This window comes from Lipotes vexillifer, unplaced genomic scaffold (genome assembly GCF_000442215.2).
Source record: "Lipotes vexillifer unplaced genomic scaffold, Lipotes_vexillifer_v1.1 scaffold24, whole genome shotgun sequence".
In the NCBI taxonomy this organism is placed as follows: domain Eukaryota; kingdom Metazoa; phylum Chordata; class Mammalia; order Artiodactyla; family Lipotidae; genus Lipotes; species Lipotes vexillifer.
The window spans coordinates 62,165-75,222 of NW_006782914.1; the positions used below are offsets into that span (position 1 = coordinate 62,165).

General features: G+C 42.8%; 1 protein-coding gene across 1 annotated transcript in view; it reads right to left on the minus strand.

The window, feature by feature from the left end:
• The window catches only part of GLDN (gliomedin), a 65,602-nt gene that overhangs the window by 29,080 nt on the left and 23,464 nt on the right, over positions 1–13,058 (minus strand). Inside the window, exon 2 of the mRNA XM_007455518.1 lies at positions 6,242–6,293. Coding sequence (XP_007455580.1) covers positions 6,242–6,293 — 52 coding nt within the window. The remainder of the gene's footprint in view (positions 1–6,241; positions 6,294–13,058) is intronic.

The window sequence follows — 13,058 nt, forward strand, 5'->3', positions numbered from 1 at the left end:
TTCCCTTGGGAGGCAGGCATGCTTGGCTTTCCTTAAGGGATGGCCTGACAGGGTCCAAGTCCGAATCCACATTTGGAGCCCGAATCCACCAACACTAAAACAACTTGCTAGTTTGCTCAGTGAGGCCAGTTGAGTGAGAACACCATCAGCTACACTAGCTGTTCTGAGAATGTCCTATCCATTTGTTTACCAAAGGTTGAACTGTCTACAGCTTTGAGGCCTCAGTTACCACCCTCTGTGTGCTGGTCCATCCTCTACAACCACCCCTGCTGCCAGCTATTCTGCCAGTCCCAGGGCACCTGACGTGGGAAAGTATGTATCTTTCCTCACATGCCCCCATTAAACTGAAGCTTTGGTCCAATCTCATTTATTTGGTGCATTTCAACTTTGGATTATGACCATGGCAACCTTAAAAATGAGTACAATAGGGATGGCAAATACATTTTTTTTGTTTTTAATTTCATTTTTTTTCTCCACGTTGGGTCTTAGTTGCGGCACGCAGGATCTTTGTTGAGGTACGCAGGCTCTTTGTTGCGGTGCGTGGGCTTCTCTCTAGTTGTGGCGTGTGGGTTTTCTCTCTCTAGTTGTAGCGTGCGGGTTTTCTCTTCTTTAGTTGTGGCGCGCAGGCTCCAGGGCGTGTGGGCTCTGTAGTCATGGCGGGTGGGTTCCAGAGTGCGTGCGCTCTGTAGTTTGCAGCACGCGGGCTCTCTAGTTGAGGCGTGTGAGCTCAGTAGTTGTGGCGCATGGACTTAGTTGCCCCGTGGCATGTGGGATCTTAGTTCCCTGACCAGGAATCGAACCCGTGTCCCCTGCATTGGAAGGCGGATTCTTTACCACTGGACCACGAGGGAAATTCCAGCAAATAGCTTTTATTTCAAGTGCCAATTCTAATCAATTAGTACAACTTTCTGCAACACCAGAAAAGAATGACCTGAGACCTGAGGCCATGCTCGGCAGCAACTGTGATCCACTATTGATGTCTGCCTGAAAATAGGATAAGAAGTGTTATCACTGGGTTGGAGTCTCATGGCTGCAAGGAGAATGGGCACTGTGGATTTCAAGCAACTCTGTTGCAACAAGCAGTTCAGCAATATTATGGTTTAGAGATTTTCCAACAAGCCCCTATGTGGAGGCCACTGGAGGTGAAGAATTACCCAAGACCTGCCTTCTTCAAGATATCTGCTCTTCCAGAAGATATGCTTCTGGGGTCCCAAGGAAAGCTGGGATCAGGGGTAAGATGCATCCAGAAAACCACATGTCATTTGACAAACTCTGCACTAACAAAAACCCCAGACTACTCTAGCTAGTGAAGTGCCCTCACTATTCACCTGAGATGTCACCAGCTGCACAAAACTACACGGCACCTGTCTTTGTCCCCAGAGCAACCACAGCTGAGTCCTGGGAAAGGGACAGGAATGGGGTTTCATGGTCACAGCTGGACTAGCCTCAAGTCACATGCACCTGATTTTTTAAAGATGAATCTAGTGTGGAGCTAGGTCTTGTTCTCAGGCCCCAAACCCAGGGTCTGCCCTGGCAATCCTTTCTGAAGGCATTTTCTGGGAGTTCTGGACCAAGGCTCTCTGCCCCTCTCCCCGAAGTTCCCCAATTCAGTCCTGGGTCCTGTCACCTCCCCGCCCCCAATCCAGGCAGCTTGGCCTATCCCTAGGTACCTCCTTGCCTTTCAACTTGCACTTTTCACACCTAAGTTTTAACTGAAGGGCTTTCTGTGTAAAAGGAGGCCCAATTTCAAGCTATCATGAAAAATGAAGGGACTGGCATTTGAAAAGCATTTTTAGGTGCCAAAGAATAACCTCCTCAACCCATTTCCAGCACAGATGCGATCCCGCCAGTCTCTCCTAAGTGGTCTCAATAGCTCCAGCCCACATTCACTGAACAGCTTGGCTCTCATTCTATCACTATAAAAATCAGAAAGAAAGAGGCTTTTCCTGTGCCTCTCAACAGGGCTTTTGTGCCTGTAATTCCATCCATTTGAGCATTTCTCTAGCGCTCATCACTGTCACACATGGGAACGCTGAAAAGGGACTCCCGGAGATGGAAGAAAGGTGCTTAAGCCACAAGGGTTTCAGAATAAAGGATCAAGCTGTTCTGAAGATATTTAATTTTCTGTGAGGGCTGAAATGTGACTTGAGTAACTCAATTAGCATTTTCTAAGAAGCCACAGGATTATGGCTTTTCTCTCTGAGGCTAAACTAAGCGAACAAGAGTCAGACTTGGACACAGGGTTCCTCAGAGAAGCATCTTTCTTACCAGTCCACCACTCCTATTAGTCACTTACATAAATCACAGGTTTAGTCATTCAACAGACTCCACCGGAGTTGAGCTCCTAACACACAGCAGGTAACGAGAGGTACTGGGGAGAATATTGCAGAAGAGGTTTCTTACAACTGCACACACACTGTGCACTGTGAAGTGACCAGGACCTCCCCAGAGCCTGGGGCCATAGACTGAGGAGATCCAACACAAGCTTCAGATGGCTTCAAAGTCTTGTGGTTATCTTTAAAGTCCATAAGAGCTGTGCATTTACTCCGTAAAAGGATTTTTTCTTTCCTTTTAAAATTGAAGTGGAGTTGACCTACAATATTATATTAGTTTCACGTACACTACATAGTGATTCAACATTTATATACATTATAAATTGATCACCGTAAGTCTAGTAATTTGTCACAGTACAAAGTTACTGCAATAATATTGACTATATTCCCTATGCTGGACACTACATCCCCATGACTCATTTATTTTATAACTGGAAGTCTGTACCCCTTAATCTCCCTCACTTATTTCACTTACCCCCTAACCCCCCTTTCCTCCCTGTTTGTTCTCTATATCTGTGAGTCTGTTTATGTTTTATGTTTGTTCATTTGTTTTGTTTTCTAGTTTCCACATATAAGTGAAATCATACAATATTTGTCTTTCTCTGTCAGACTTATTTCACTTAGCATATTACCCTCTAGGTCCATCCATTTTGCTGCAAATGGCAAAATTTCATTCTTTTCTTTTTTTTTTTTTTTGCGGTATGCGGGCCTCTCACTGTTGTGGCCTCTCCCGTTGCGGAGCACAGGCTCCGGACGCACAGGCTCAGTGGCCATGGCTCACAGGCCCAGCCGCTCCGTGGCATGTGGGATCTTCCCAGACCAGGGCACGAACCTGTGTTCCCTGCATTGGCAGGCGGACTCTCAACCACTGCGCCATCAGGGAAGCCCTCATTCTTTTTTAATGGCTGAGTAGTATTCCATTGTATATATATACCATTCATCTATCAATGGGCACTTAGGTTGCTTTCATGTTTTGGGTATTGTAAATAATGCTGCAATGAACATAGGGGTTCCTTCTGGCTATGAAGTTTCTGCTGAAAAATCAGCTGATAGTCTTATGGGGGTTTCCTTGTACATAACTAGTTTTTTTTATTGCTGTTTATAAGATTCTTTAACTTTTGACATTTTAATTATAATGTGTCTTGGGGTGGGCCTCTTTGGGTTCATCTTTTTGGGGATTCCCTGTGCTTCCTGGACTTGGATGTCTGTTTCCTTTGCCAAGTCAGGGAAGTTTTCAGATATTATTTCTTCAAGTAGGTTTTCTGTCCCTTTCTCTCCCTCTCTCTTCTTCTTATGGGACCCCTGTAATTCAAATGTTAGTATGCTTGACCCAGAGGTCCCTTAAATTATCTCATCGTTTAAAATTCTTTTTTCTTTTCACTGTTTTGATTAGGTGATTTTCACTATTCTGTCTTCCAGATTGCTGATCTGTTCTGCATCCTCTAATCTGTTATTGATTCATTCTAGTGTATTTTTCATTTCAATTATTGTATCCTTCAGTTCTGATTGGTTCTTTTTTATATTTTCTTTCTCTTTGTTGAAATTCTCACTGAGTTCATCCATTGTTCTCTAGAGTCAGTGGGCATCTTTATGACTATTACTCTGAACTCTTTATCTTATAAATTGCTTATCTCTGTTTAATTTAGTTCCTTTTCTGATGTTTTGTCTCGTTTTCTCATTTGGAAGGTATTCCTTTGTCTCTTTATTTTGCCTAACTCTCTGTGTTTGTTTCTATGTATTAGGGATGTTGGCTAAATCTCCTAGTCTTGGAAGAGTGGCCTTACGTGAAAGGTGTCCTGTGGGGCTCAGTGGTACAATCCCCCCCTGGTCACCAGAGCACTGCTGTGGGCACGCTGATGCACGGGACTGGCCTCAGTGCAACTGACTTGGAGGCCAGTCTGGGACTATTGTGGGTGCTCTGTGGTGCGGGGCTGGCCCCCTGGAGTGGGAGCCACTTTGGAGGGGTGCTGGTGCCAGACAGGGATGCCCAGAGGTTGGGGCAGGGCAGAAAGTGTTTTGGAGGGACCAGCTGGAGTGGGTCCTCAGGGGAAAGTCAGGGTGGGGCACACAGTGTTAGACAGGTTGATGGACAGTGACAGAAATGGTGCCTGCCAGTGGTTCCATCCCCAGAACCCTGCCCCTCCAGCACACACCTTAAAATTCATCAGTGAGTCTCCTTCTCATGTGACCCAAGCACTTTCAAGCTGCTGCCTCTGTGCTGGGAGTCAGAGTGAATGAATGTGTGTGAAAGCCCCTCAGGAGAGTCTCAGTCTCCCACAGCCCTTCCACTCGCCTAAACGTAAACCTTATTGGTTTGCAAAGCCAGACATTATGGGGGCTTGTCTTCCCAGTACAGATCCCCCAGGCTGGGGAGCCTGATGTGGGGCTTGTAGCCCTTGCTCCTCAGGGGTAATCTCTGTGGCTGTGACGTCCCTCCTGTGTGTGGGTTGCTGCACTGGGGGTGTGGGTTGGACTAGACTGTGTCTCTGCCACTCCTGCCTGTCTCACTGCGTCCTTTGCTTTCTATTCTTAGTTTAGAAAATCTGTTCTGCTAGTCTTCAGGTGGTTCTCAGAGATAGTTGTTCTATAAGTAATTGAAGTTTCGGTGTGTCCATGGGAGGGAGTGAGCTCAGGGTCTTCCCATTCTGCCCTCTGGATGTGGACCTCTCCATAATACACATTTAATGCAAAAATAATCTCCCTCTGTTTCCTCAGAATGCTACACCCCCTTCTCAGAGGCAGGAAATGCAGTGTCTGAAATCAGGCACCGTAGGCCCATCCTTGGGCCTGTTTAGTGCCTGGCTGGGGCAGAGGGTGATGAATTGGGTGACTGGCCTCAGCTCAAGGTACCACACATTTCTAATTACCCAAGATCAAGTTATTTTCCATGGCCATATTACTATGGCCATACTGAAAATATTATTATTTTTCATAATTACATTATAATTGGTTTCTAGCCCAGTAAAAACATATGGTAAAAGCAAACCAATATGTATTTTCATAACCTAAAGGGTTCCTAGGTATTCATTCTGTCCCTGGCCCATTGGCCAGCACAGGTGTTCCCCACATGAGCTTCTGAAGGGCAGGAGGCAGGCGTCCCTGCCCTGAGACAAGAGGCTGGTCTCTCTCAGACTCTGGAATGATCACCTCAAGACCATTCCCCTGGGACTTCTTCCCTGGCGGTCCAGTGGTTAAGACTGTGCTTCCACTGCAGGGGGCGCGGGTTCAATCTCTGGTCAGGGAACTAAGATCTTGAGCAGCCAAAAGAAAACAAGAAAAAAGACCACTCTCCTCTTCCCCTGCCCCATCCACCAGCCATTCCAGGTCCTAAGGCTTGATGTGCCTTGAGGTTAATTCCCTCCCTCCTTTCTACTTGTCCTTGATTCACTGAGTGGAGGGGGACAGAGTATGACCAACCTCCAGTCCCACCCAGCACATAGTAGGCACCACACAAAGCACTCTTCATAAAAAGTATCTCCTTAACTAATTAGCGGTTTGCATCTAGAGCTTCCCATTCAAGCTGTATGTATGATATAGGGAAATAATTACTTCTGGTAAGAGCTCTCTACTATTTAGCGAGGTCTTTTTCCTTTCTTTTCCCGTTTAAAAAACTAATGGAAATAAGGAAAACATCAATGGCCTCAGTTCAGGGTACCACATATTTCCAATTACCCAAGACCTAGTTATTTTCCATGGCTGTATTTCTGTGGCAATACCAAAAATATTATTATTTTTCAAAATTATATTACTATTGATTTTCAGCCCATTGAAAACATCTGGTATACAAGTAAACCAACATATATTTTTATAACCTAAGGAGTTCCTAGGCGTTCATTCTGCCCCAGCCCTTTGGCCAGCATATGTGTTTCCCGCGTAAGCTGCTCTTGGTCAGCGCTTGGCCAGCCTACCTGTCAGGCAGATACCCCTGGTGCTGTTGCACAGGTCCACCATCACTCGGATCTGCAGGAAGAGAGAACCATTAATAGCGGTATGGTAGGCAGTGGACCCTGAACTTGCCCTTTATTCAGACAAGCAGAAAGCAATGATAAAAATTTACAAAATAACTTCAGGAGAATATGTAGAAATCCGAGGAAAAGTTAACCTAAAACTGAAAAGAAACCCTTAAACGATCTAAAGATTTTCTTTATATCTGCAGCTCATCTATCAACATTGTCAACAGAATCTCCTTGATTTCTACCAAACTCTGAGAAGGCCGAGGATGGGGAAGGCATCACCAAATCTACAGCCAGGCTGGCCCCCACAGTGTCTGAAGGGCTCAATCTGTGGGTCTGAATAAAGAGGACTGGTGAGCTTAGCAGTCAGAAGCAAACACTTAACTATCTGAGTGAGTACGGGTGAGGTACTTAACTCCTTGACACTTTGGTTTCCTCTGAAATTGTAGATTATATGAGTAGCTGTCTTGAGGGTTAGGCAGCTCCATGTCTGGCATGTGGAAACTGCCCTTAGAGGAGTGATTCTCATGCCATGTGGACACTGCCTACTTGCCACTGGATGGCCACCTGGAATACACGGTCACTGCATTGTGGTACCATCCTGACACCTGGTTCCCACACACCACTTTACACTCCTCCCCCCATGCATTTTCCACGCTGCTGCTAATGAGCTTCACAAAACCCAAATCTGATCAGGTCAGCCCTGCTTCAAACACTTTTGTGACTCCTCGCTGCTCTAAAGATACAGCAAAATTCCTCCTTCTCCGGCCTTAGCTCATACCATTCCCCCCTCCCTTTCTGTTCTATAGTTCCACTCTGCCTCAGTTTGCTCATTTGTAAAATGGGGATATTTGTAGTACTTACATCTTAGGATTGTTGTGAAGCTTTAGTGAGGTTATATGTGAAGCTCTTAGAACAGTGCCTGGCATGTAGGAAGCACACACAAAAGTGTTTTCTGTTTTGTGGAGGCAGCAGAGAGTGCAGATAGAGGCATGAATCCTGAAGCCAAACTGCTTGTGTTCTCATCATGGCTTTGCCATTCACAAGCAGTGTGACCTTGGGAAAATTACTTAACCTCTCTGTGCTGCAGTGTCCTTGTCTTTAAATGGAGTTAACAGTACCTACCTTACTTAAAGCACGGTTATGTGGATAAATGAGTGAATACATGCAATACTCTTACAACAGGGCCCAGCATATGATAAGCAAACTCTATTTATGCTACTGTTTTGATGGTTCCTTGGATATGCCTGGAATGACTTAGTTAATTTATCAATTTACCATCCAAGAATTTAAAATTTACGCATAGAGCAATTTTTAGACCCAAATAATGTGGCATTTCAAAACTGTGGGAAGAAACATTATTAGTTGGGAAATAGAGTTGAGACAGCTGGATAGAAATGTGGGGAAAAATTAAAAAGATGGATCCCTATTTCACTCCTCACACTAAACAAGTTAAGTGAGCCCCATTAATCAAAAAATTAAAAGTTAAAAACAAACTAGTGAAAATACTGAAGGAAACCTTGGGAAAAATATTTATAATGGTATTAGCGTAGGAAAGATTTTTCTAAGAAAGAAACAACCCTCATGCTATATATAGGAGAAACGTGATAAATTCAACTGTCTAATAATTAAAATTTTCTGCAAGAGGTAAAATACTACAAACAATAACAAAGGAGAAACACAAACTTAGAAAAATAATTGCAAAGGGCTTGTAAAGAGCTGTTACAAAGCAACAAGTAAAGGGAAAAAAACAAAAACAAAAACAAAGGAAAATGGGCATTGGAACCAGGCAGAAAGTTCAAAGAAAAAAAATAGTGCATTATCTTCACTTACAGTTGAAGAAAAACATCAAATTATGAGAGGCATGGACATATATACACTACCAAACGTAAGGTAGATAGCTAGTGGGAAGCAGCCGTATAGCACAGGGATATCAGCTCGGTGCTTTGTGACCGCCTGGAGGGGTGGGATAGGGAGGGTAGAAGGGAGGGAGGGAGACGCAAGAGGGAAGAGATATGGGAACATATGTATATGTATAACTGATTCACTTTGTTATAAAGCAGAAACTAACACACCATTGTAAAGCAATTATACCCTAATAAAGACGTTAAAAAAAAAAAAACTACTATATATAAAATAAGTAAGCTACAAGGATATATTGTACAGCATAGGGAATATAGCCAATATTTTATAATAATTATAAATGGAATATAACCTTTAAAAAAACATCAAATTATGAAATACTATTTTTACTTCTTAGGTTTGCTAATAAAAAGAATAACAGAGCACTTCTCACAAGGGTGTCAGGAAAGTAGCACTCTCATATTGTGTTGATGGAAATGTAAAGGGATACTGCCTCTTTGGAGGGCATTTTGACAATATCTACTAAAATTTAAATGGATCTACATTTTGACTCATCAACTACACTTTGAGATTTATTCTACAGATACACTCATATACGCATGAGAAGATGTAAGTACAAAGATGGTTGTTGCAAAAATGTGGGCAAAAGCAAAAACTAGAAACAACCTAAATAATTATCAGTGAGGTCTGGTTAGAGAAATTGTAGCATATTCACATAAGGAAATACTGTGAAAAAGAGTAAATTTAAATCCATAAAGCTGATATTGAAAGATCTCCAAGATAAACAAAAAAATACAAGGTACAGAGCAGTATGTATAGTGTCCTTTCATTTATATAAAAAAGTAGTACATACGAAAATGCTACTTTATGCTTCTCTCTTGCTGCTTTCCAGATTCTCTCTTTGTCTTTGACTTTCTAGAATATTTCTGGAGAGAAACCTAAGAAGGAGAACTGAAACCTAAAAACTCCTCCTCAAGTAAGGAGCAGTAGAGAGCCAGGGTCAGAGGGAGCTATATACTAAGCATGATTGGCCCTTCTGTTTTATTCAAAATTTTTGCTGATTTCTCTCTCAATTAAACTCTTTGTAAAAAGAACATGTTTTGGTTTGAAGGGAATATTTGTTTTGTCTTCTACCTAGGTTTATTTTGTTTGCTAGGAGATCCAGAGGGAAACTTGTACGGTATTTACTTTTTGTGAAGTGTGTCAGCAGGTGCTTACTAACTGCTTTAGAAATTTATTGTGAAATATATCATACATGTCACAAAAATATGAAAGGTGTGCCAACAGTTTAAAGATGAATAATAAAACAAACATGTATACACCACCTTCAGCTAAGCAAGGCTTTAGAGCATCCCAGGTGCCCCTCCCAAAACACACCCTTCCTCCCAGCCACAACCCCTCCCTGAGCTGAAGTATATTGGGTGGTGAAACTCTCCCTTTTGTACAGAGAGCAACAGAGAGGCTTAGCGAGGTGAGGTCATTTATCCGGTCACACAGCTTGCTCTTGGAAAAGACAGGCTCAGCTCCAGGTTTCCTGATTCCAGGTTTACTGCACTTTCTATTATGGCTCTGATGAGTATCTTAACGTAACCAGAAGAAATTTCGATTCACTGTGTTTAGTCATGCTCATAAATTAATGCAATCAGCTGCACTACAAAATTTATCATCTTAAAAAATGTATAATTGTCCATTGAGAGGACCATTAGAGGCTTCACAATGCTTCATTTGTTGCCTGGGGGATCACAGCAGAAGGAGTAGTTAGAAACAACAGAAGCATCAATAGGGAACATTAACCTTTCTCTCCTTTATGCTCATCACTGGTCTGCACTTGGCACAGCTTCTATAAAAAATGGTGAAGAAGGAGTTTTCATTTCCTGATCTTTTGGCTTCATTCATATGCTAAAAGTTAATTTAGATATTTACCAGTAAATTGTGTTAATCTTCACTCGGGAATATTCTTTTAACAAACATGGTCTATGTAAGATTGTACCAAGGTAAAACATGGTATGAAAAGGTATGGCCATAAGAAAACCAGAAACTTTTTTTCTTTTCCTGATAATAATGATTAAGAGTTTGGAAGAAAATAAGAAAAGTCAAAATTGAAAGTCACAAAATCTAGCTTGTCAAATTAAGGAGTCATATTTGGTATACAAGGCTTCCTAGATCTTGATTTAGGATTTGAGAACGGTGAAGCTGGAAGAGGCCTTAGAGCTCATTGTCCTGGGGGTGTCAGGCAGGACCCATCCAGGACGTGGCCCTGCCCCTTCTCGAGGCCATCTCCCCCTGCTCTCCCCCATTGCTCTGCTCCAATCACACTGGCCATCATCACTGGTCTTTGCCATGCCTTATAAGGCATGGGGACTTGTTTTCAGCTTTGACAACATATGGCAGCAATGGGAGAAAAGACAGCCAAAATGGGTCCCATTAGTGGCCTGACCAGACCTTCCAGTTTTCTCTCTGGATGCAGAACTGGTCTCACTGGATCAGTAGAACTCATGGGATCTTAGGAAATTCATGGGCAAGGAAGGGGCCCCTGAAGAAAAGTAATGGACTTCTTGCTAATCTGGCATCAGATGGCTTGAGCTGGCTCTAATTCAAACTAAAAATAGATGGGACTAATTTGGCAGCCTCTATGAGAAAGAAAATGCTATGAACTGGGAATCTCACTTTCAGGAAGCTTATACAAGGATATCTGGGCAAGGATGCTTATTGCAACATTGTGATGGCAAAAAATCTAAATGTTCAAACCAGATGTGTTTGTGGCACAAATGTGTGGCATGCAAAAAATCTAAATGTTCATCAGTAAGGCACTTGTTAAACAGATGAGAAAGAATGAAGTAGATCTATATGTACTAATCTGGAAAGATGGCCTTGGCATATACTGTTAAGTGATAAAAGCAAGGTGCAGCCCAAGCTATATAACACAATACAACTTTTTGGTTGAAAAAGAATATTTAGATATGTCTGGATAAGCGCAGAGAAAAGTTGGAAGGCTCATGAACCAAAGCATTAACAGATTTTTTTTCTCCTGGAGACTGAGACTAGGAGATAAAAGGGGGATTTTCATTTCTTAGTTTGTATTGTTTTAAAAGATATGTTGGGATTATGGGTGAATTTTACTTTGCTATGCTTTTAATAATTCAGAGAGAGAGAAGAGAGCATGCAAGCATTATATGAAGCCAAAAGATGGGTCTAATGATCCAGCTTTCCCGGGAATCCAAATATCATGCCTTCACAATAACCCCCATCACTTGGAATAACTTGGACAGATCTCTGTTGCTTCTAGACAAATGAACGTAGAATGAACTAGAACAGCTGTCTAGTGAGTTTCAAATTGTTCATTAGTCATAAGATTTTTCTTTTTCCCACATAAATTGCCAACCCTCCAAATAAAAAAACAAATAGAATGAAGCTACTCTGAGTTAACTTATCTGTAAAATGAGAGGGTTGGACTAGATAGATGATTTCAAACTCTGCTCCCAGGAGGAATCAGGGGAGGAAGTGGGGAGGGATACCTGGAGACCTAGAGTCAGGGGAGGAGGGATAAGGAAGCTGAGGTCCAAAGAAAGCAAGTGAAGTAGCTGGCCCAGCCTCCCCTAGCTGGTTCCAGAATAGAGTCCTGTTTTTCCCCCGCATCTACTTTTTCATACCATTTAGCCCTTGCAAAAGGAATTGTCTGAAATTCAACAGGAAATGCAAATTTTTGCTTTAGTTTACTTTGAATGTGAACAAGATATTAGATTTTTACCAGTTGATTATGCATCAACTTCAAGAAATCTCTTCTGTGCAAAAGAGAAAGGTTTAATCAAAAGTGTTTCTAATCAGAATGAATAGAGCTAAATGCTGTGTGCTGCCACTGATCATCAGAACACAAAACCTCAGGTGGTTGGCTGGCCTCCCTCTTGAACGCCCTTCCTCTCACCTTTTACTCTCAGGACTGATTCACGAAAAAGTAAGGGAGCAAACCTGCCTGTCATCACCAGTTTACGTATTGCTAAAATAATGTGTCCTGTCATGGCTTCTCTGAAGTTCCCCAAGTACAGGTTCTGGTTTGCTGGGGGGAACAATGTATAAATTCCAAGTCACCTTTCAGATCTGACCTCTTTTGTAACTTAAATTCCATTTTCTTAGACAACTGAATACCCTTTATGGTGCTCCTTAATTATGCAAATTGCTGTTATTTTGTGTATGCAAATGATCCTTTAGAAAACACTGAGCTATGAATGTGGTGGCCCAGCTGCTGGAGGGTTAGACCACAGGTATTGGTGGAATCCCTCATGGGGTCTGAAGCTGTGGTGAGCTACCCTGGACTCATACCTCTGAAAGGCAGGAATTCACACTGGGACCAAGACGTGGTGATGACAATCTGCAAACCCCAACAGGAAGGTGGGGTTTGCTATGTACGGGGTGAAATACCGAGGCACGACCTTCTTCCTGCAGCCCCACAGGAAGATCAGCCAAAGGTCTAGGCATTTGTCACAAGTGAACAAACCCTGGCCATCCCACACTAATGGCCTGGGGCCGAATGCTCTTGTCAGTTGAAACTGGTATCCTCGGAGCCCAGCTAAATCCTAACGAGTCTTCCCCAAAGACATCCATTCCCACTAACTGCCCCCTTTACAGCCCAGCAGCATCACCACGTGGCTGCTTGTTGGCATGCTCTGTCATGTTTTTCGGGCTCCTCAACCAGACAGGCTCCTATTGGTAGGGACGTACTCTTCCTGTACACTGCATTCACTCATCTGGTCCCTTTGCCAGCATTAGAATGGCATTGAGCACGTAGTAGATATTCAATAAATACTTCATTATTGACTACTCAATCAATTGGGAGGGGAATGTGCTCTTCAACCAAAGATATTATTCCTTTTTTGACCAGCAGTATATGGGAACCGAACATCTAGCATGTGGT